This window comes from Chinchilla lanigera, unplaced genomic scaffold (assembly GCF_000276665.1).
Source record: "Chinchilla lanigera isolate Chin_1 unplaced genomic scaffold, ChiLan1.0 scaffold00009, whole genome shotgun sequence".
Taxonomy (NCBI): Eukaryota; Metazoa; Chordata; class Mammalia; order Rodentia; family Chinchillidae; genus Chinchilla; species Chinchilla lanigera.
In genome coordinates this window covers 32,005,287-32,027,298 of record NW_004955410.1, presented here as the reverse complement: position 1 = coordinate 32,027,298, position 22,012 = coordinate 32,005,287, and the positions used below count along the sequence as shown (strand labels likewise).

At 53.7% G+C, this 22,012-nt stretch overlaps 1 protein-coding gene across 1 annotated transcript in view; it reads right to left on the bottom strand.

Moving 5' to 3' along the window:
• Nucleotides 1–22,012, bottom strand: part of Fam188b (family with sequence similarity 188, member B) — a 102,973-nt gene that overhangs the window by 19,814 nt on the left and 61,147 nt on the right. Inside the window, exons 10-13 of the mRNA XM_005377507.2 lie at nucleotides 19,156–19,257; nucleotides 17,524–17,587; nucleotides 16,417–16,482; nucleotides 11,466–11,533 (exon numbers count right to left, since the gene is read on the bottom strand). Coding sequence (XP_005377564.1) covers nucleotides 11,466–11,533; nucleotides 16,417–16,482; nucleotides 17,524–17,587; nucleotides 19,156–19,257 — 300 coding nt within the window. The remainder of the gene's footprint in view (nucleotides 1–11,465; nucleotides 11,534–16,416; nucleotides 16,483–17,523; nucleotides 17,588–19,155; nucleotides 19,258–22,012) is intronic.

The window sequence follows — 22,012 nt, the reverse complement described above, 5'->3', positions numbered from 1 at the left end:
CACCTGCTCCCTTTAATCTGTGCCATCACAGAGGCACCACCTGGCACCAAGGCACTCAAAGGGCACAAGACAAAAAGCCTCTTGATGAAAAGAAATGATGAGAAGAAATTCTTCAAACTGAAAGAAGTGAGCTTTAGGGTTGAGCAGAGCTGGGGACAGAATGCTTCAATCCCAGACAGTGGGGACCCTGCCACCTGGGGAGCAGGGGGAGCACTAGGAGCAATGAGGCCTCCAGGAGCCTGAAAACCTTCCTCAGCTAGAAAGCCTACCACCAGGACACTGTTCCCTGCAGCCACTCCAAAGTCAGCCCCCAGGAAACTAACGTGTTTTTGTACACAGAGCCATATAACCAGCAAGCAGCGAAAGAGCTACTATCTACTGACGGGGCACAGCAAAAAAATGTCTCCAGGCTCAGGGAATGGGAATCACTGTCCTTGTGTTATAGATATTGAAAGAAGCTCAGAGAAGCGGCTGCTGGGGCCTGAATGAGACCAGGGAGCGGCTCCCGGTTCCATCTCCTACACTGCTGCATGGGCCCTGGGGGTGCCACTCACCTAGCACGGCACCCAGGGCCTGGCCCAAGCCTTCATCCACCCCTCAAGTGTGCACTGCACAGCAGCCAGGGACAGGAAGGGCTTAGCAACCAGAACACTCACATCTCCTTTTGTTGCAAGAGAAGGGGAACCTGATCTCAAGTTATGCATTAAATCAAAGATCTGCCACAAAGTCACAAAGCTAACACACTCACCCTGGTCTTATATCCTTCCCAAACAAGTTTAGAAATTCAAGCCCTATTATACTTGTAGGGAAAATGCTTTCTTGTGGTTTTTAAAACCAAACAGGAAAGGTTTACAGTTCACAGAGAAGGCTGGGAGTACCATCTCCGGGGCCTGCAGAGTGCCACAAAGGCTTAGGGTCCATTGGGAAGGTCTTCGGGGCTCACCCTCAGAGACAGCTCAGCAGGCCTGGGAAGGAGCCAATGGGGGTGACTCATGGCAGAGTACAGTACTTGGCCAGCACTTGCTCAGGCGGAAGAATTGATGGAAACATTCTTCACAGTATATATAAGCATCTTCTGATGAGAAGAAAATAACCTCAAAGCAGTCTTGAGTGGACCGATAAGCATCACTGGCCACGAGCCACCCAAAGATTTCAGAAGCAGCCCCATCTCCACAAGATTATAGCCGCGTGTTCACCCCACGGGCATGGGAGCCTGCGTCAGCCAGGAGCAGAGGGACAGGCAGACAGGACAATGGGAGGAAATGGTAATTGCATCCTTAGGTGCAAACACGATGGGAAATCTAGAAGTGTGTTTGGATCTTAAAAGGCATGAACATCTGTACTTCACATTAGGGCACTTGGGAAATGCCAAGGAGCAGCTTAAGAGATTTACAACTTTGGCAAATTGAGATCCCCAGACCTTCCCCAGGGGAGTCCCTTGGAGCCGAGTGTGAGGAGTCCTTGGGCAGAGAAGCACTCACAGCCTCTGCTCTGCTGTGCTTTGCTCTGCTCTGCTCTGCCCGGAGAGAATCAACTCACCCAGGGCTAGCACAGAACCCAAATGGAGCCTCAGCCTGTTGTAGAGCTGCAAAACCCCCTTCCCTTGGTCTCAGTCTCCCCTCTGGAACATGAGGGTCTTGGACAAGATGAGAGGTGTTTGGGCTGAATTATTTCTCCCAATTTGTATGTTAATGTCTTTATCCCGTGGTATCTCACGCTGCATTTGGAGATAAAAATTTTAAAGGGGTGATTATGTTAAAAGGGAGTTAGTGAGGGTTCTAATCTAATCAGATGGGTGTTCTTATAAGCAGAGGAAATTTGGGCACACAAAGGGACACCAGGGATGTGCAGATACAGAGGAAAGACCACGCAATGACACAGTAAGGTGGGCATCTCTAAGCCTGGGAGAGTGAGCCTGGTGCTTTGATCTTGGCCTTCTGGCCTGCAGACCTATGAAACATGTCTGTGTCGAGCCACCCACTTGGGAGCTCTTGACTATGGCAGACCTAGGAACCTGGAACTAGCAGCCTCTAACATCATTTTAGACTCAGAGCCCTTCTAGAAAGGAAACCTTATATGTGGAAGTAGCCCACTTCATGAAGCCCAGCTGCTGCAGCTGTGAGTAGCCACTGGCCTGCCCCGTCTTTGTCTCCCTCCATCAGCCTTGAGGTCTCAGGGAACCCTGGGCCCCCAGAGCACACAGTATCCTTGGAGGTTGAAGCTGGGAAAGGGGCTCCTGAGCTCTGGGTTCCTGAGTCACAGTCATGACAATCCCTTCCCTAGGACTGACATACCCGTCTAGCCTAATATGAAGGCCGTCCTTTCCACAGTTCTCCTGAGGGTTGGACAGCCCTAGCCATAGCTGAGGGACACAGCACAAGCTGGACAAAGGAGCCAGGAGGACAGTCCCCACCTAAAACAGGCCCCGGCAAGGCATCCTGCCCTGGTGAGCCCTCTAGGGAGCAGAGCTTGCCTGGATTTCGAATCCAAGAAGCAAGAGCGAGAGAAGCGGAGTGAGTACAAGGAGAGGCCTGGCCGAGCTGCCATGCTGTCTACCTCCTCAGCATCTAGAAGCCAACGACCAACACTCTGGACCAAGGATCCCGGGGTGACCTGGTCTTGAGGGGCAGTCCTGGGCCATCCAGTGGTATACACTCTCAGCTCTGCCCATCATGAAGAGCCCGCTGAGCCACCAAGCTGTACCAGGAAACAGAACAAAGGGGCCCTTAGGGCTCAGTGTTCTGCAGATGGGAAGACAAACGCCCAGAGAGAGAAGACAGGCAAACACCCAGATCTATCAGGGCCTATAGCCAGGCCCAGACCTCTGCTGTTCATCTCCACCTGCCCTTTGGCAAGTGTCTGTAAGCAGGCAGGGGCTCTGCCATGGTATGGGCTGATGACTCAAGAACCTCAAGTCTGCAGTCTCAGATACTTTGGAATACACTGGGCCTTCAAAAGCCTTGCCAGTCCAGGAGGGCAAAACGCCCATCTCTGTGTCACTGATGAGGAAACTGAGGCCCCCTGAGGAGAAGGGACCTTGTGGTTTTATGGTCACATAGCCAGCAGGGCCAAGGCTATGTTCTCAGCACCAACATCATCCTAGCCATCCAGCTCCAGGCAGGCACCACTCAGGTTCCACTGTCCATGGCTCCAGCCAGCTTATCCCTTCACCTAAAAGTCTCCCTGTGTGAACATATCATTTGGCACAGAAGTTTCTAAGTTAAGAAGGAAAATATGTCCACGTGGCCTAAAGATGTGGCCCTAATCTACAATCCTAGCCATTCACCTGAAATAAATGTCCACAGGATGTGTTAGAGGCCAGTTCAGCCTAGGACTGGCTAAGTGACTTCAGGTAAGTCCCTCCCTCTCTCTCAGGTAAGTTCCTATTTATCACATCTGTGGCCTGGGCAAGGGACCTCTGGGGACCTCCTGAACATGAACTTGAGCCTCTGACCCCTCCCCTCCTCTAATCTTTAACACACCAAGCCTCAGATGTGCAGGAACTCACCTGAGAAGACCCCACCCCAACAGCCCACTGCTAAGACACCAGCCCCCAAGAGCCATGTCCCCAGGGCCAGTTCCTGCCTGGCCCTCTCTGAGGCTCCTGGACCAGATTCCCCAGCCCCTCCACATGGCAGAGTTTCTCCTGGCTGTAAAGGTCAACTCAGAAGTGAAAATACAGCTGTAATATAGCTAAGGAAACTGGACTCCAAAGTTGGAGAGCCATAGGTTCCAACCCAACTCCTGCCATTCATGAGGTGGCCCCCTCCTGAGCCTCAGTTTCCCCACTTGCAGTATGAGTGTGATGACATCTCCTCATAACACAGGTTACTGTGAGAACGGAGCGAGATGAGCTATATAAAGCATCTGGCATTCAATAAATGTCACTTCCTTTTTCCTACAATAACAATAATAAAAACAAGAAAACAATGACCAAGAGGTCATGATTCCTGCAGCCTCGACCATTCATATCACAGCCAAAAGCCCAGAATAAAACCAGGGCCCCCAAGAGGTTGAAATGTAGCTCTGAGTATCTAAAAAGGATCTGGATAGAATGGATACTGCCTGTTTTCCCCGGGAGGCCAAGTGGGAGGGCAACGAATCAGAAGCCCTGGGTGTCAGGCCCCCTTTGCCTCCTGTGCTGGTTGCCTCTGGCAAATTGCTTTCCCTCTCTGAGCCTTGGATATGCCATCCTCTGATGCAATAACAATAGCCACTTCACAGGTTGTTGGAATGAGGGAACAGAACATGAGGAGCCGTTGCAAAGAGCACCGAGGGCAGCTGGAGGGCTCCATGTCACCCTCTTCTCCAGGCAGGAAGAAGACCTGGCGCGAGGTAGCCCAGAGGTTGGGAGAACTTGGTAGGAGACTTTGCCGCCTGGACAAAAGAGGGATGTGCACGGAGAAGGAGGAGAAGCAGAGGACCCCGTGCTCCTGGCCACTGACAGAGCCCCTCCCAAGCTACTCGTGGCCTCACCCACCCATCCCATCCTCCTGGCATTCAGCCCTGTTCCTGCTAACGAGCCCTTGGCAGGCTGATCCCTGCCGAGCTTCACCAGAGACTTTTGCTCACTGTGCTCCTGCTGCGTGTCAAAACCCTTCCAACCCACCCTGAGTCCAGTTAAATGAATGTCTCCTCCTCCATAAAGCAACACCTCCAGGGACAGAAACGCCCATCTTTCCTTTCTTTGGACTTCCTCTCCCCAAAGGAACACATCAGCTCCTCCTTTGCCTGCCCAGAACAGGGCTCTGGACCAAGTAGGTGCTCAGTGAATGGGGCCCTAGAGCACATCAGCTGCCCGAAGCCCCTGGGGAGAAGCTGGATCCCGGGAGACATGGGGGAGATGGTGGAAATGGACATCTCACCCCCACTATGAGGCTGGCTTGGCAGAAGAATCTTCCAGAAGGTTAGTTACCTTCTCCCAAGGCCTGTGATTGTCATCCGGGCACCTGGGCTCTTCCTAGAGGGGTTGCCTGAGGTCTGAGGGCAGCAGAACCCCCAGCTCTGCCACTAACCCCAGTGAAGCTGGGCTTGGTTCTCTTCATGGAAGGTGGGCCCCCGCACCCAGTCCTCAGGTTCAGGGTCTGTGGGCAGAACCACAGTGCGGCCAGGCCCCCAGCACTGCCAGCTAAACCTGGACGAGGAGTGGAGCAGCCAGTCCAGCACGCAGTCCACGGACCTATTTGGGGCTTATTTTCCACTTGCTACAGTTGTTATCGAAAATGCCCCTGCAAAAGGCTCATTGTCTCGAAGGCTTAGTTTGCAGCTGATGGGCTTTGAGGAACTGATTGAATCACAAGGGCCATCATTTCATCAGTGGACGAATCCACTGGTGAATTTATAATGTGATGGTGCCATTTGGGAGCTTATGAGGACTTAGAAGGCAGCAGCTGCAGAAGGCAGGACCTCGGGCCTATTTCTAGTCCCGGGCCCTTTCCTCTCTGGCTCTTTGGCTCTTTCTTGCTTTGCTCTCTGGCTGCCATGAGATGAGCAGTTCTCCTCTGCCACACCCTCCCTCCTTGATGTTTCTGCCTTGTCACAGGCCCAAAAGCAGTGGGGCCACTTTTCCTCCTTTAAGCCATTTATGTGCTATTTTGTCACAGAAACAGAAAATGACTAACACATCACTTCTAAGTGGGAAACACTTCCCTCACTCAGAAAATTGTTGCCAGCATAGGGTCCTGGACTTGGAGCCTGAAACTGGGGCAATAATGCCAGCTGTGCCACTGCCTCACCTGTTACTTCCCAAAGTTCCTGCGTCGGCAAAGCCAGAGAAGAACCCAGGCCTGTTGGATTTTCCCTCAGGTTGTCACAAGTCTACAATGTCTAAGGTTGGGCAGTGAGGGCCTGTCTTCCTCTCCTCCACTTGTGGCAGAGCTGAGGCCACAGATTCACTCTCCTCAGGGAGAGGGGCCTCACAGAGGGCCCAGAGGAGGCCACTCGGGTGGCTAAAGACCAGACCTTAGCTCTCCCTGGGATTGGCTAGCAGCAGAGGGACAGGTGGTTCCCAGACAAGGAACTACAGGGAAAGAAAGGAACCGTGAGAAGGAAGTGGAAACTGGGGGGCATTTTGCTAGTTGAATGACATGAGTACCGCAAGTCCCTGGGTCTCCCTTCCCCGTTGCCTTTCTTGCCAATATATGTTCACTAGCCTGGTCTCTGCCCTCATCTGAATCAGCGCTAAAGTAGAATTGGGGTTCACCGAGCAAGATCCTCTCATCCTGTTTCCAGCCACAGCTGAGAGGTCTTAGCAGGAGGGGATAGAAGGGCCCGCACTGTGTGTCCCGGGGGAGACCCACGTTGAAGAGGGCCAGCCATTTGCTCATGGCCCTGCGCAGGAGAAAACGCAGGGGCTGGGGCTCCCGATCTGCTTGGCTCTGTCAAGGCCTCATTGTTCTGGGCTGGAAGCACTTAGGTGGCGCCGAGAGCACCGCAGAGCCCCTCCGCGTCCCTGTGTATTCCATAAGGCACATCTGGAAGTGTGGAGAGCCGCCCTTCTCGTTACCTCACACTACAACCCTCCCACCAGCCATCTCCCTGTAGGTCCTCTCTGGGCGAATGTGGCCTGCAGATGCTGGAGTGAGCAGCTTTGTAATCACTTTCTCCATTTCTGAGAGGAGCCTGTGGGGCCTCTGTGAAGGCTTCCCCCAAACCTACATCTGTCCCTATTCTTCAACACCCCCTACACTTCTATATCTTGACTCTGTGCACCCTGCTCCCAGCCAGCTGTGTGGACCTCTGTGGGTTCTCATGCTCCATGACGGGTGCAGCCCAAGCCTGACCACGGTGCTGGCATAAGGAATGGATATCGGGCACAGAGGAGGCTGTGGAGCTGCTGGGGTCCCCCACGCAGGAGGCCCTCCTGGGAAGACAGCTGGGAGCCAGGAGAGAAGAATGAGGAGGCAGAGGACGGACACAAGTCCCAGAGACAGTGTCTAGCTCCTGATGCAGCCACACCTAAAGCTCAGGTTTTTGATATGAATGGGCTACTAGCTTTGTTCTCTGTTTATTCGGCTTAGGACCTGAAGTACTGTCACTTGACTTTCTAGCCAGCACCCAGGGATGGCATTCGCGTTGGGGCTACTTTCTCAAAGAAAGAAACTGTTGTGTTGCCAATGTTGTTTTTAATCTCTTGGAGAGATTTTCAAGACAAGGGAGGCATCATGGTGGGGATGCTGTATGGGGTGCCCCTCACTCTCCATATTTGCTTGTGCTGTTTTAAAGTTACTTGAACCAATGACAAGCTAGCCTCTCTTCTGGAATTTCAAAATTGCCTTTGGGCAGCTGAACTGAACACTGTGCTGAATGCCAAAGGTCCACTGCAGGCAAAGGGTTTCTTCACACGCTGCTTCCCCCACCTTCCTCTGCTGGGCTTGAGCTGCTGGGCGAGCATCACCCTGCTGTGAGTCAGGCTTGTACTCTCCTCGGGGTCTGCAGCCCCCACATGCATGGCATTGCCTAGGCCTGGCTCAGAGCTGCCCCTGAGCATCCCAGGGACTTGTGAGAGCTCCCTGGAGAGAGCTCTAGCCATGAGGCTTGGAAAGCATCAGAGCAAAAAGAGCATGAAACCCAGCATGAGATTTACTGTAAGCAACCAGAGATCTTAAGAAAGAAAATAAATGGCTTCAAATCAAGTGGAAAAAAATAAAACCTTCGCAAGGCTTTGCACACAGCCTGGGGTAAACAAACCTCAAAGGCCCATGTCTTGACTGTTCTTTGGAGTGGTTGGGCTGTGCTTGGCTGGGTCCGCATCTGCTCACGGCCCCCACCCGGGCTCTGTTCTAACTGAGGAATGGCCTACAGCAGGAGTGACTGGTGCAAGGGCGGCTCCGGACCTTGGGAGGTAGTCTTTGCCAGGAAGGAGAAACCATACGCCCTCTCGATCACACTCACACCCACAGTCACCCGCTCAGTTGTGGCAGCCTTCACACAACCTTACACAAATCACCAGGGCTCCCATCACCTCCCACCCAGGGGCACCGTCTCACAGACCCCTGCCACACACACTCACAACCACCACGCCATCAGAGACGCACATGCACACACTGCATTCAGAGCCAACTGGGTGGGTCCTCCCGGACCACCACTGACCGCAGGATCCTGTTATCTCTTTGGGTTTGCAGGACATGTTTTCAACCACTGACCAAAGTGGTAACAGAGCTGGAGCGGCATCAAAGGGCTCCCTGGCAGAACTGACTCCGAACCCCAGAGCAGGAAAGCCATGGGCCATCCTCCCTCTGCTCAGAGACTGCTGAGCGGCATTGGCAGAGCTGTGGCTCCTCCAGAGGGGGCTTCTGGCCAGGCCTGGGGATCCAGAGGCAGAGCAGAGGCAGCCAAGTGACCCACCCCCATCACCACCACCTCTGCACCTGCCAAAGTCATTTTGTTGCCTTTGCCTTACATATCAAGCTTTGAAATAGGTTTTGGAAAAACAAATCAGATTTACTTTCACTACAAAGAAGAGTCCAAAGAGCACTACACAGTTCTGTTCTGCTAGAGATAAAGAACCTAAGACCCAGGGTGGGTCAATCACGGGGCTTGTCAGCAGCCAAGCTGAGAAGGGGTCCTGATGCTACATCAAAGCCAACTGTGGCTGCTTTCATGTGACTTGTCACCCTCTGTGCTGCCCTGGTTAGGCTAAACAGTGCTGCAGTGAAATGATTTTGCACCTGCATGTTCAAACGGCCTTAAAGAAAGATCTTTCCAGCTGCTAAACCAAGAGGCAGCAGGCAGGAGGTGGGTTTTTCCAGTCCCAGACCCAAGACTGTCATCACTGCCCAGGGGACAGCGAAACTTCGGCCAAGCATGGCCCCCAATAGAGAGCCAAGGTGGGGAGTGCCAGAGAGCCCAGGGACACACCGCTGAAGTGTAGTGCAGAGGCACGTAGGAAGGGGACTCTCCCATGGGCTCTGTTGTGGAGGGTGAGACAGGGCCTTCTCTAGAGCCCTTGGAAGTACCAAGAGTGCTAACATGCCATGAGAAGCCCGTCGGTGTGAACCCCAGGGTCTGCCCAGGCTGTTCTTATCCTCACTGGCATGCCTGGCTTCCTCCCCCAGGAAGTCCTACAATGCTCTGGTTTCTGCAGCCCCCTGGGAGAATCCACAGTGGTCACAAGGGAGCGTGGATTTGAAGGAGGGCTCCGAGGCAGCCCATGGCACCCTGGTTCTCCTACTTCCTTGAATTTGAGGACAGACAGAGGGTGCCTCCTAAAGTTCACCCCTGCAATTCACACCCCAGCCAGGACGTGGTCCTCTACCTGTCCCTTCTCAAGCCCCAGCATGAAATGACACTAATTGCTCAGGGCCCACTGCTGCCCATGAGGTCCCTGCTAAGTGTCAACATTGGGTCACAGAGGGTCTATTGTCAGCTTGACATTGTCATAGCTGTGCTTATTGGCAAGTTCACACAACCTCCACCATGTTATCAAGACGAGCCAGAAAGTAGGAAAAGGCAGTGTCCTATGGCACCTCCCACTGTGTGAGGCATGTGCCCAAGGAAGAGCCATGCTGAAAGGTAGGAATCTATCCCCACTCCTCGGGGAAGGGGCTCCGGCCCAGGGTCTTCAACCAAGTTTGGTGTGTCAGCAGCAACACAGAAGAGCTAGCCAGGCCAGCCCAGCTCTGTGCCAGCTTTACTCACTGATAACCTGGAATGAACCCCTTACTCCCTTACTAAGCCACAGTGACAACAGGGGCCCCTCTGGTTGGGTTATGGTGGGGACTCAAAGGGCTGCTTGTACCAAATGTCAAGGCAAAGGATTGGACCATGCATATAGGAAGCTTCCTGTTCTCACTGCCCATAGGATGTTGCTCTAGACTGGCCTCTAAGGAGAGAAGGGAGACAAAGCCCAAGTCATGGACCAGTACCACAGCAGGCCTCTGTGTGGCTCCTCTGGTCCCAGAAGGCCTCAAGACATCTGCCTGCAGGGCCCAAGGATGGTCCTCAGGAGCCCTGGGGAATTGCTGGAGTCTTATCTGTGCATGTATGTCCATGTGTGTATCTGTGCATCTGTGTGTCTCTGAGTAGGCATGTGTGTGTCTGCATGTAGTTGTGCGTCCCTGTGTGCATGTGTGTGTGTTGGCAGGGCTGTGCAGTTGTGAGGCCACTGATGCTGTGACAGCTTTCCCACACTGATGGCCCAGAGGAGCCTCGGCCTGGGTAGGGACACACAGCAGCACAAATATGTCCTCCAAGGACCCCTGCATCAGGCACACACTTAAGCCTGCAAGCCAGGGACCTCGCACACAGATGCGGAAGCTGAGGCTAGCACCACCAGGCCTTTCCTCCTGAGGGCACCGCAACAGGCCAGAAGACCCTCGCCTACCCTCCAACCGGGGATTAGCAAACCAGGCCTGGGGAGAAGGTGGTGCGGCTTATGGTCACCATGCACGTGAGTCCATGCTAGGAATGAATCATATCATTATGGCAGGATTAGAAGAAAAATGCCATTACAAAGTGCTGTGCACACACCGATTTAATAAGGTCAGTAACAACGAGCAGCAGGCAGGCTGGTGCAGGAGGCCACAGAGCCCCCGCCGTCCTTTCTCCTGTCAGTAGAGGCCCGGAAAATGGCCAGTGACAGGGCTGGCCAGACCCAGCCAGGGCAGAGGAGCAAAGATCTTCTGCCAGGGCCTCCCTGACCTGCACCTGCGTACCTCAAGCTGCTCAGAAACTCCTCTCTTCCCAGCCTGCTGAGAGGTGCTCCCAAATCTTTCCCCTGAGGCCTCTCCAAAGTAAGAGTCACTCCAAGGATCCAGGCCCTTGGGGTCTGCTTCTGCTTGGAAGGGAATCGAGCAATGGATTGTGCTTTCCAGAACTATTCATGTGCTATTAATCTGTTGTGCTCCCCGGGGACATAATGCCCAGGTGACAAATATATATGAAAGGCCTAGACAGCTACTAAGCATAGAGCTGTCTGGAGGAACTTGGCTGCATGGCAGCCTCAGGGGTCACACTGATCAAAGTGCATGGAAGGGGGGCCTCTGCCAGCAAGGGTCAAACAGGGGACACTTAGGGCCAGCAGCCTTCTCCTCTCCCTGCCTCCCCCCACCCCAGAGGCTGGCTGCTTACAGATGTCATGTGCCTTACCCTCCAGCAAGACCCCTGCCCAGGGCACCTGGGGCTCCAGGACCCCTGAGGTCTCAGCCTCCACTGTACATCCCTGGCACATGTAGCAGGGGGGTGAGTATGTGCAACTCAGTAGGGGGAAGAGGTGCCTCTTGAGTTGTCCCAACATATGCTGGGAGACCTAGGAGAAGGGAACACCGCACAAGTGTGCCCATGGCCCATCACTGCTGTCACTCCCTACCAGTACACTGTCCCCTCTTCCTCCATCCTCCTCATGCATCCTTTCAACAGCATCCCCTGAGCTTTCACTATGGCCAGGCACTGCAGGGGGCCCAGGAAGTGGGAGGAAGGGAGACAGATAGCCCCAGCCCAGAGTTGTTGAGGAGAAAGATACTCACAGCTCCAAGGACCTGGACAGGATGGCAGACAGGGTGAGCAGGATGCATCCGTAGGGGCCCATTTCAAACTGGGAGAGGAGAAAGGGGTGAGTCCCATCTCAGGCACACCATCTTCCACTCAGCTGCAAACTCCGCTGGGGACCGCAGAGCAGCCTGCCCCTGGACCCCCACCTCCAGTCCTCCAGGCTGGCCCTGGGCATCACCCAGTGGCCACAGGGAAGACCCCACGCAGATCCCACCAGCCACACCCCCTAAAGAATACCGGCCTGAATGACAGCATGGAACAGAGCACACGCTCCAACATGGAGGATGTCTGTGACCTCGGCATCCGCAAGACTGGCAAGACTGCAGCAGTCATAGCAGGCTCCAGCAGGATGCCAGTGTCTCTCGTGGGGGTTGTCACCATTAATACGCAATACACCAGGCACGGGTGTAACTGCCTTCTACCCGTCAGTGACTAAGGCGCAGGAAACGAGCAGCTTCCCTCAGGTCATGCAGGTCCTAGGTATCAGGGCTGGTGTCCAGGGCCCCATTCAATGCCAGCTCCTTACTGCATGTGCAGAGAGCCGGTTTGGAGCAGGGTCAGGATTAGGGTGCCGGGTGGGAAGTGGGCTGTGCAAGGATGTCTCTTTGTAAACTTCACTACTTTAGGATATTTTAAGACATCAAATATTTGATTTTTTTCATTATGAATATTGTAGATTAATTTTGATTTTTAAAAGATATTGTTTGTGTTCGTCTCTAAATTTTCACACCCCTTTAAGTTTTGCAGCCAAAGCAAGCATCTTCTCTCCCAGTCCTGACCCTGGCGTGGAGCCGCATGCTAAAGCCTGGTTGCCCGGGCTTAAATCTTGGCTGTGTCGCTCTCAGTTAGGTTGCCACGGGAATGTTTCTCAGCTCCTCAGTCCCCCATCTTCTCAATGATAATGAGGACAAGAATTGTGGCATCTACCCTCATCAAGTTAGTGTGAAGAGCGAGCTAACATCACTTAGATTAGGGCCTGGCACCCGGGTCAGCTGTGAGGATACTGCTGGCTGTGCACTGCCCGCCTGTCCTGTGAGCCCACTGGGCACAGCCCACCCTGGAGAATCATACAAGTCCGTGTAAAGGCCCTGCTGCTTCCACCTTGGAGTCTTTATCTTCTTCCAGTACTTCAATTACTAAGTGCATCGGTCTGTTTTTTGTTTTTTTACGCTGAGTAAAATTTCAGCACCGACAGGAATTCCCTGCTAAGGCTGTCTTTGTGAACAAGGGAGACGCGAATCTGTCCTCTCAGGAAAGAAAGAACAAGCCACTTGCAAAGGGTGGGGAAGGGCCAGCCGTGACGGACATGCAGGCTCCTCTGGAGACTCACAGGCAGTGTTCTCATGCAAAAGTGGAGCCTGCGGAGCGAAGGAGGGCCAAGGAAGCTTTCTGGAGGAGCGATGCCTACTCAAAACCCAAGGGACAGCAGGGATCAGGGGAGAACAGACCACTGCTGGAGGCACAGAAAGCATGTGCAAAGGCCAGAGAGAGCCAGCAAGTTTACTAGGCTGGGCCAGAAAAGAGCCTCAGGACATCAGTTTGTACTTTACAACCAATCTCATCTTACTCTGGAGGTAAACGAAGTGCATGAATATACAACAATCTTCAGTCAACCTTGTCTTGGTCCTGTGATCTCAGGCCAGTCATCTATCTCACTTCCATTGCCCTCAGTTTCCCCATTTGGAAAACAAAAATAATAAAGACAGCCCTCTGCATATTTGCTTGGCTTATGGCGCACATTCTCCGAGGCAGTGTCTGTGGAGTGTTCTGACAATTGCAGAGTAAAGCTGAGGTCTCCACACAATGGGGACATACGTCCACAGACCCTGGGTCTCAGCTCAGCTGCAGATGTGCATGCTGCCTTCGGGAAGTCACGGGCTCTCGGTCTCTGTTCCCTTCTGGAATGCCCACTGGTGTCTGCCAGACTTCTGCCTTATCTTGGGGAAGCCCCAGCACCATCTAGGTTCTGCCCGCCATGCCTACTGACTTGTGGAGTCCGGGACACAGGAGCCCCCCACTGGGGGCCCTAACTATGCTCACATGGGAAACTGATAGCCCTAATTAACTGGCATTTCCCCCCACAAGCCCTTACCCAGAGCCCTCTGCAGAGGGAGGAGAAACCAGCCCTGCCTGGGGCAACTTGCCCTTGTTGGACACAACTGAATGGACCCATATTCCCTTTGGCTTTTGAAAACATTGATTAAAATTATCTCATCAAGTTCAAGCTGCCAAGACATAGGAGGCCACAGGGTACAGGCCTGCTTGAAAGGTCAACTCGGCAGGGAAGTTGGCTGGAAACCATGGGTAGGGGCAGGAACAATGTCGAGGACCGCTTGGGAAGAAGGGGACCATTCTTTCAGCACAGCACGCAGCCCTGGCGAGACGGGTGCCCACCAAGGGGCTCCACGGGAGGCAGGGGCAGGGTGCATCCCTACAGACCCTGGGTCGCCAGACACCTCGCCCCGCCGGGGAGCGGTAATTAAAACCCAGCAAGGAGACTATTTATGTTGGCCAAGATGGTGCGGTGTGCATTTCCAGGCCTGGCACAAACAGCCCCTCTTAGGTCCAGTCCGTGAAAAATGGATTTGGTGAGCCCAGTGCTGAGGCAGCTCCTCCGCTTCCAGCAAAAACATAAATTAAACTGGGACGGGTCGGGGGAGGGCACTGTGTGTGTGCCAAAGGCCGGGCTTGCTAGTGACGGGCTGCAGCTGGGGGCCACAGTCAGTGACAGGTGAGAGGGCAGGGAGCCCAGAAGTGTTACCGAGAGAAAGCAGCTCCTGGCCTGGCTGTGGGGCCCACCCTCTGGAACCCTTTCTTGATCCCTGCCATGTTCAGGCTTCACAGGACCCCTGGGCCACAGGCAAAGGGGTGAGGACCCCTCCAGGGCCAAGATGCAGGGCCCTTTGTGCAAGAGGCCAGCCCAGGACCATCAGGGCAGTGACCAGGCTTCAGAACCTTGGGTCCCCCAACTCCTCTCTGTCCTCCAGAGCTTCACCGTCTCATCCCTTTCCTGGCCTGAGGGTGTCACACCATGTCCAACCTGGTCAAGCCTCGCACGGGGAAGCACGAGGCTCTCCTGTCTCTCAGGTAGACCGCTGTATCCTCAGGACACCCTGGATTTCACAGGGTGGGGGCATGTTCCTGCCCACTGGCACAGACCATCTGTGCTTCATTTGGAAAGCCTTCTTCTCCACGGGCCTCCGGTTCCTCTTTGAGAACCATCTCTGGAGCTGGAAGTTATCCGACAACTGCTCCATCTTCCAGATGAGGAAATTGAGGCCCAGGGACTTTCCCAAGGCTGCATGTGACCAATCAATGAGCCACAGGCTGCTGGGCATCTGTTCAGGCCCTCCCACTTCTCGAGGCAGGGTGGGGACACAGTATTGGCAGATGGCCCTCTGGGCTATTCCAGGGAAGAATTCAAGAAAGCCAGGGACAGGAGGGAAAGTGACAGCCAGCCCAGGGCTCCCGACTTCTCGGCCAGGACTCCCTCCCACACACACGCCAGACAGAGCAGCCCACATGGAAAGGAAGTTACTCTAATGTGGGTCATTGTGCAGGCCCTGGCTCTCCTGGCCAAGTCATCACTCAAGATTACAGCCCTGGGATGAAAGGGTCTCAGGTGCACCGGCGCCTCTGGGGACCCCACATCTGTCTCCCCTTGATTCTTCCCTGAGGGACCTTAGGTACAGTCAGGGCTGGGATGCCCAGACCTTACAGGCCTTGAAGGAAAAAGCTGGGGAGGGTCTCCGACAGTGGGAGCTTTAGGCCTGTCCCACTTGCATTGAGTTTGTCCCCATTTACCACCAAAACCTCCAGGGCCTTCCGTGGGGATGAGGGAGCAGACCTCACATGCAGAAGATGACAGGGAGCAGAGGGGAAGCTCAGAGAACATTGGTCACCAGGAGAAAAGGACTCAGCCTTTTTTCGGTCCTTTCATTTTGACACACAGATGTCAACACATTGTGGTCGGGACCTACAAGACATTGTGGTGGGGACCTCCAAGGTCATGTTTCCTACACTGCTCCCTCCCTGTCTTGTTTCCCTCTTGATTTTGCAACTGCCCATCCCAAGGCCGCCTTAAATCACGGTGGCAGTAGTGATGGTACCACCAGCCACAGTCACAAACAATGAACATGAGCGTCTCTCGAAACGTGTTGTGCTGGCACACTGCACAGTGCCCTGCTGCAGGCACTGTTGTTATTATCCATGTCTGACAAGTGGGGAAACTGAGGAATGCTGAAGGCTCAGTATGTTGCCTGACACCTCAGCTGTTCAGGGCCACAAACAGGACCCAAAGCCAGGCCTGAAGGTGCTGAAGCCAGGTCCTTGGCCCTGGAATGTGCCAGCTATTCCTCCACACTGCCAGCTTACACATCCCTACTTGGAGTCTCCAGAGCCTCTGACTGACCCACGCTCACAATGGCCCACCCCGTCCAATACACTGTCTGCAGTGGGCACACAGCTGTCCTCTAGTGGGGCCAGGTTTCCAGCCCCACCCAGGAAGCTGCTTCCTCTCCATCCTTCTGTTGGTCCTGGGACCCGCTCCACAGACAGAGTTCAGGCCCCCCGGAAGCAGTGGCTTGACTCTTGTGGCCACTGTCCAATGGCTGCCTCCCTTCTCTCTGACCTAGTCCAGCCCATCCCTGATTTGCCAGCCCCAGCTACAGCTGCTTACTGAGCCCCAGGTCCATAACCAGCCTGCATGGATGCAAGGGAGACACTGGATCCCCTGCCCTAAACCCATGCTTCTCTAGCCCACATCACCCCACTATCCTCAGCTCTGCCACCCGGAGGCCAGCACAGGCTTCTTCCCAGCCTCCTCGCCACACCCAGGGTGGGGATACAAGGGAGGACAACTCTAGCCCACCACTGTCTCTTGCATGATGTGATGAAAAAGCTTCAGAAATAAATCACAGTTCATACCTGATGCACAGTGTGTTGGAGAAAAGTCACCAGTTCCTCATAGCAGGACACACTGTGGAGCGTGAGCTGAGAAGGAACACACACTGGATGAGCTGCATACTCACGACCCAGACTGCACCCCATGTGGTGAGCCCCTGCAGCCTGAACCCCACCGGCAATGTCTCTGGGCAGAGCACAGATCCAGCAGAGTGGGCATTGGGCAGCAGCCCACACTTGAGAGTAGCTTAGCTCAGGCTGCCCTGCAGCAGCCCTTGGCCCATGTGAGAGCCCCCAGGAACCCCCCATCATGAAACTAAGGCACAGGACCCTGCACTCTGCATGGCCACATGAGAGGGCTATACCCCATGGCGAGTCACAGTGTCTGAGAAGGGTCTGGGGGGCAGCCGGGGCACCATGTCCAAACCACAAGAGTCAGGTGGGGGCAAGGCACCACTGGGGGGTCCTGAGATAATGAGAAGTGGCAGATTGGGTTCCCTTTGCTTTTTTAGGCAGGTCAAGAAAAAATATTTTGGAATAAAAAAATTCAACGAAGTGAAGCCACTAATTAATGTCCCAAGGTCCCTTATGCCCCAAGTTAGGAAAAATGAATCTCAATAGTTAAAACAATTCTCAGTGAAGAGGGGAGAATTTTTGCAAATCTTCACTGCATCCACATTTTCAAAACTACAGGAATGTCCATCTCTCCTACTTTACTACCAGGTCTGACTTTCTGGCTGGTGCCCAGGTTAGCAAAGTCCTTTTCCACTTTCTAAACTCCTCTCTGTCTCCCTTGCTGCCACCTTCCACCCTCCCATAAGAGCCCCAAAGAAGATGCTAAAGGCTAGAGCTTAACCAAGGGTATCTTGCAGACTGCTGGAGACCCTCAGCCCTGTCATCCTCATAGTGACAGGAAGCTGTAGGCCCTTTTTGGCATACAGCAGCCCCGGCAGGAGTCCATCCCCAAAGCCACCCGCCTCTGCCCATTTGACAACCCCAGGGAGAGGACTCAGGAGGCCTGGACTACAGGGAGGGTGGCCCATCCCAGCTGGGGATGGATTTACTTATATGAAAGGAGAGAGTCCCCAAACAAAGCCAAAGATTGCGTGACAATTTTCCAGAAAGCCGTACTGTTTCTAAGACTCCATCTGCTTTGTATTTCCCCGTTGGACTGAACTGCTGTGTTCCAGAAGCCCTAAAAAGGAAAAGAAGGTGCATGAATCCTCTGCCAGGAGAAAAGCTGTGCCCTCCAGCCAGGGTAAAACCACATATGTCATGAAAGGAGGACAAATAAAAAGGTGGCTCCAGAGCAAAGCTCAGAGCCAAAGGTTTCTCGTTTCCCCTGCTTTGAACTCATCCGCAGCCTGGGTCCAGAGAACTCACTAGCAGGAAAAAGGGAATGGAAAACAGAGTGAGGAGGGAAAGCTTAGAATAAGCAAACCCAAGCCCTGGCAGTAGGAAGAAGTCTGACTCTCACCCGCACCAGCAAATAGACCTGCAGATGAGAGGGTGCTGGCTTGGCAGCATTTTCACAGATGGAGGGGTTGTGGCCCCAGTTCTCTCTGAATCTTCCCACTGCAAAGCTCCCAGTGACTTTTCTGGGTGTGCGGCGCCCTGTGGCACAGACAGGAGCAGGGTGTGGGTTTGGGACCTGCTGTGCCACTAGCTGCTGTATGGCCCTTCCCTCTCTGAGCTTCTATTTCTTAATCTTAAAAACAGAGAGAAGGGGCTGGGGATTTAGCTCAGCGGCAAAAGCGCTTGCCTGGCAAGCGCAAGGTCGTGAGTTCGGTTCCTGGTACCGGAGAAAAACCCAAAAAAAAACCAGAGAGAAACCCAACTGCTATCCCATCTGCCCTTAAACCACATCCAGCCTAAGGGGCAGGGTTAATCCGTATGTGCCAGACACCATCCTAAGCACTTCGCATTTATTATTTATCACGTATTTATATTGATAAATGATTCAAGCTAAGTAACAGTATTACATTTATTACATATCATTTATTTATATTGACTCATTTAGTCCTCACAATCACCCCATGAAATAATCATTACCATCCTCACTTTCTGAACAGGTAATCAGGTCAGTCAGCTGCCCAAAGCCAACAAGCAATGGTTTTGAGGTTGGCCTCACTTAGTGACTCAAGGGGACCCTGTCTCAAATTGTTTTTTAAAAGTTGGGTAGGGATGCAGCTGAGGGCAAAAGCCCTGGATTCAGCCCCAGTACTTAAAAATACCTATAGGCCTCAGAGAGTCCCTCCTCTTGGGTAATCTGCTGCAGTGACCCATGTGTCACCCAGAATGTGGGCCTCAAAGTTATCTTCCTTCACTAAGGCTCAGCCACACAGCTGGGAGGAAGGGGATACTCCATGGAGCCTGCCTACATCCATGAGGACTGTGGGGGCAGGCAGGAGCTGAGGGTCAGGGAGACAGAATACAGGGTCAGCCGCACCCCAATGGCTCACCTCCCTGCATGGAATGGGGATCCAGGTGACAGAGCAGTTGAAAGCATGCTGTAGGGATGGGAGGGGTGGTACAACTCGTTAAAAGGTGCACCTGAGCATTAAAGCTTTCTCCAAGGGTTTCCTGGGGTTACCCCTGGTTGGGAGAGGCAGGACAGACAGGGACACATCTTCCAAGAGGAGAGCTGGAACCCAGGTGCCAGAACCGCCTCTTGCCCAGCCTGAGCTGCCTGGCACACACAGCCCTTGTACCCTGTGCCAGCAGAGGCTAAGCGGTGGTGACAGGGCCCTTGAAACCACTTACAGGGTGACCACGGCTTGCTTCCGGCTCCCAGCCCGCCAGAGGATGTCTGCGATGGCCAGGGCCAGGCAGCGGGTGCGAAGGGCATCTGAAGGCTGCAGCTGCCTGTGGGCAAGAGAAGAAATGCATCTACACTTGTAGGGACACACAGCAGAGAGGGTGAAGCCCCATGGAGCATGTTCAGGTGCTCATCTTCTCCCCAGCCCTCAGAAGTTCACCTGCAGCCAGGAACTCCATGGCTGAGCCTGAGGCAGAAAGCACTCTCCCTAGAAGGCCAAGGAAAGAGACTCAGGGGGGAACAGAGGAGGAGGAAGCACAGGAAGCCACCCCTGGAGGAAGGAGACTCTGGAGCTTGGCAGGCTGGAAGTGTGCTGACAAAGGGCTGCCGGCTCTGAGAGCCCCCAAGGTCAAGCCTGGCACACCCGGAACCACCACCATCTCAGGCACAGCCGAGAGCAGTCCAACATCCGGCCCCTGCAGACATCAGCTTGTGTAGGCAGGTGCGCCCTGCCGCCACCACTACAGGGCCTGTGGAGATGGCAGCCTGACTGGCTGGGTACTCAGATACAGCTATGGGGCATGGGTGTGAGGGGAAGGAAGGACTCAAGGATGACCCCGTGGCTCTCAGAGGTACACAGGTGCCACCAATTGAGACAAGGAGGGTGTGGCTGCAGGAGGCAGCTAGGGTGGGGATGAAGAGCTGCACTTCAGACTCACTGAGCTTAAGGTGCACACAGGCACCACCAGGGAGACCACTGGACCCATAGAAAGCACAGGAGCGGGCTGGGGCTGGGCAGAGCTTGCCCAGGGAGAGGGTGAGGAAGGGCAGAGCAGCAGCCTGTCCAGGGTGGAGCCTGCAGACCTCAAAGGCATCGAGGTCAAAGAGACAGGGCAGGACCAGGAGAACAGGCAGTGACACAGGCTAGGAACAAAAGATTTTAAGAAGCACAGAGCTATGGAGCAGCGCTATCAAAAGTGGCAGAGAACTGTCTTGCAATAAAAATGGTGACTAAGAGGTTCCTGGTGTATGGAGGGAATGAGAGGGAGGAAGGGAAACAGCCAAATATAGATGTTTCTTTCCATGTGACATTTCCAGCGCTCCTTAGCGCCGCACTTCTTGCCTTCCTCTGCATTCTGTGAATTTTTTTCTAATTTCAGAAGCTAGACTGAGTGGGTCTCTCCTCTTCACAAACAAAAGGGCTTGATGAAGATCCTGCTGGCAGTCAAAGGAACGCAGAGGGGAGAGTCTAGCTTTTCAGTCACTAAACAACACCTGGATCCACACTGAGTTGTGTGAGGAGAATGCATGTTCTCTTGGTGCGGTGGTACATGCCTGTTATCCCCTACTAAGGAGGCTGAGGCAGGAGGATCATGTATTCCGGCCTAGCCTTGGCTATACAGCAAGACTTAGTCGCAAAAAAAGAACAAACAAATGAAACACACACACACACACACACACACACACACTGAAACTTATCCTACCTCCCACGGCAGGAGAAAGGAAGCAGGAGACCAGGACGCAGCCAGCATGGAGGGTAGCAAGTGCTCACAGCCTAGGGGTGGGACACAGCCAGGAATCTATAGTCAGGCTGTTGTGGTTCCACTACTCTAAAATGCAAGGTCCCTCGGTTTCCCCGTCCAGAAACTGGCAATGACAATTGCACCCCCTTGTAGTGTTGGGAGCTTGGCACAAGATAATGTCTGTGAGGCTCGTGGCCCATGCTCGGCATGGAGTCAATGCCCAGTCAGTGGTTCCTATCGCCACTGTCTTTGTGAAAACCTCCAGTCCTCAGAAGGGTGCTCCCAGCATCTGATCTGAAAGTGCTACCATGTGCCTGACACTGCAAATCCTTCTGACGCAACGAGGCAAGCAGCAAGCACTCAAAGTTCTTAAGAAAACAAACCAGCACACTGCCTGACCCTCTCTGGGCTCAGGAAGCCCTCTTGCTCTTCAGAGGAAATGGTTACCATGCTATCACCCGGCCTGACAACCCATGCTTTTGGGAGCCCTGGCCTGGAGTACTGCTAACTGGGAGAACAATGTTGAGGAAACATCACTCAAGGTTTCAGGAGAGGCCTTGCCAAGGACTATGGGGGACTGGAATAGAGAGCTTATCAGATGAAGGAGAAAGGACTGGGTGTTTATCTCTGGGTTCAGAAACCACAAGTGTGTCTCTGTCACCCCCACAGCCCCTGGTCCATGCCCTGCTCTCCTCCAAGAGGTGGCCATGTCCCATCCACTGGGCATCTCCCAGCTCCCACCCATGCTCCTCTGTCCCCATCCTCAGCTGAGCTGTTACAGCCAGGGCCCCCATCAGCCTTCCACTCCTCCAGACCATCCCCAGGCCCACACACACAACCTGTGTGTGCAGGGTGGAGGGGTATCTTTCCACAGTGCCCCCCAGTTGGAACTCTACCACTGGTAGGATGCCCAGATTGTGTATCCCGCTTAGGGCGCCTGGGCTGGAAAACCTTTGTACGTGGAACAGAGAGGACCCCACCAAACACCGTGCTCTACCACCTACAGGAGCAGGCATGCCTCTGTTGGAAGCCTCTCGGTGCAGTGACAGATAAGGTTTAAAAAGCCTGTCTATGCTGAGTATTTATCTAGGCAAGGCACTGTTAATAAGCACTTTATATGGATCATTTCGTCAGATTGTGAAAACAACCCTAAGAGGTAGGTACTGTTATACTTTTTAAAGTGGGGAAACTGAGGCGTGGATACAATATATCCAAGGTCTCACTGTTAGTAAAAACTGGGGGAGAAAGACATTGAGAAAGGAAGGAGAGCATCGAAGAGTAGAACCAACTCTCCCAGGAACTCATTTTAGGAACCAAAGTCCTTTTGCCTCCGAGTCCA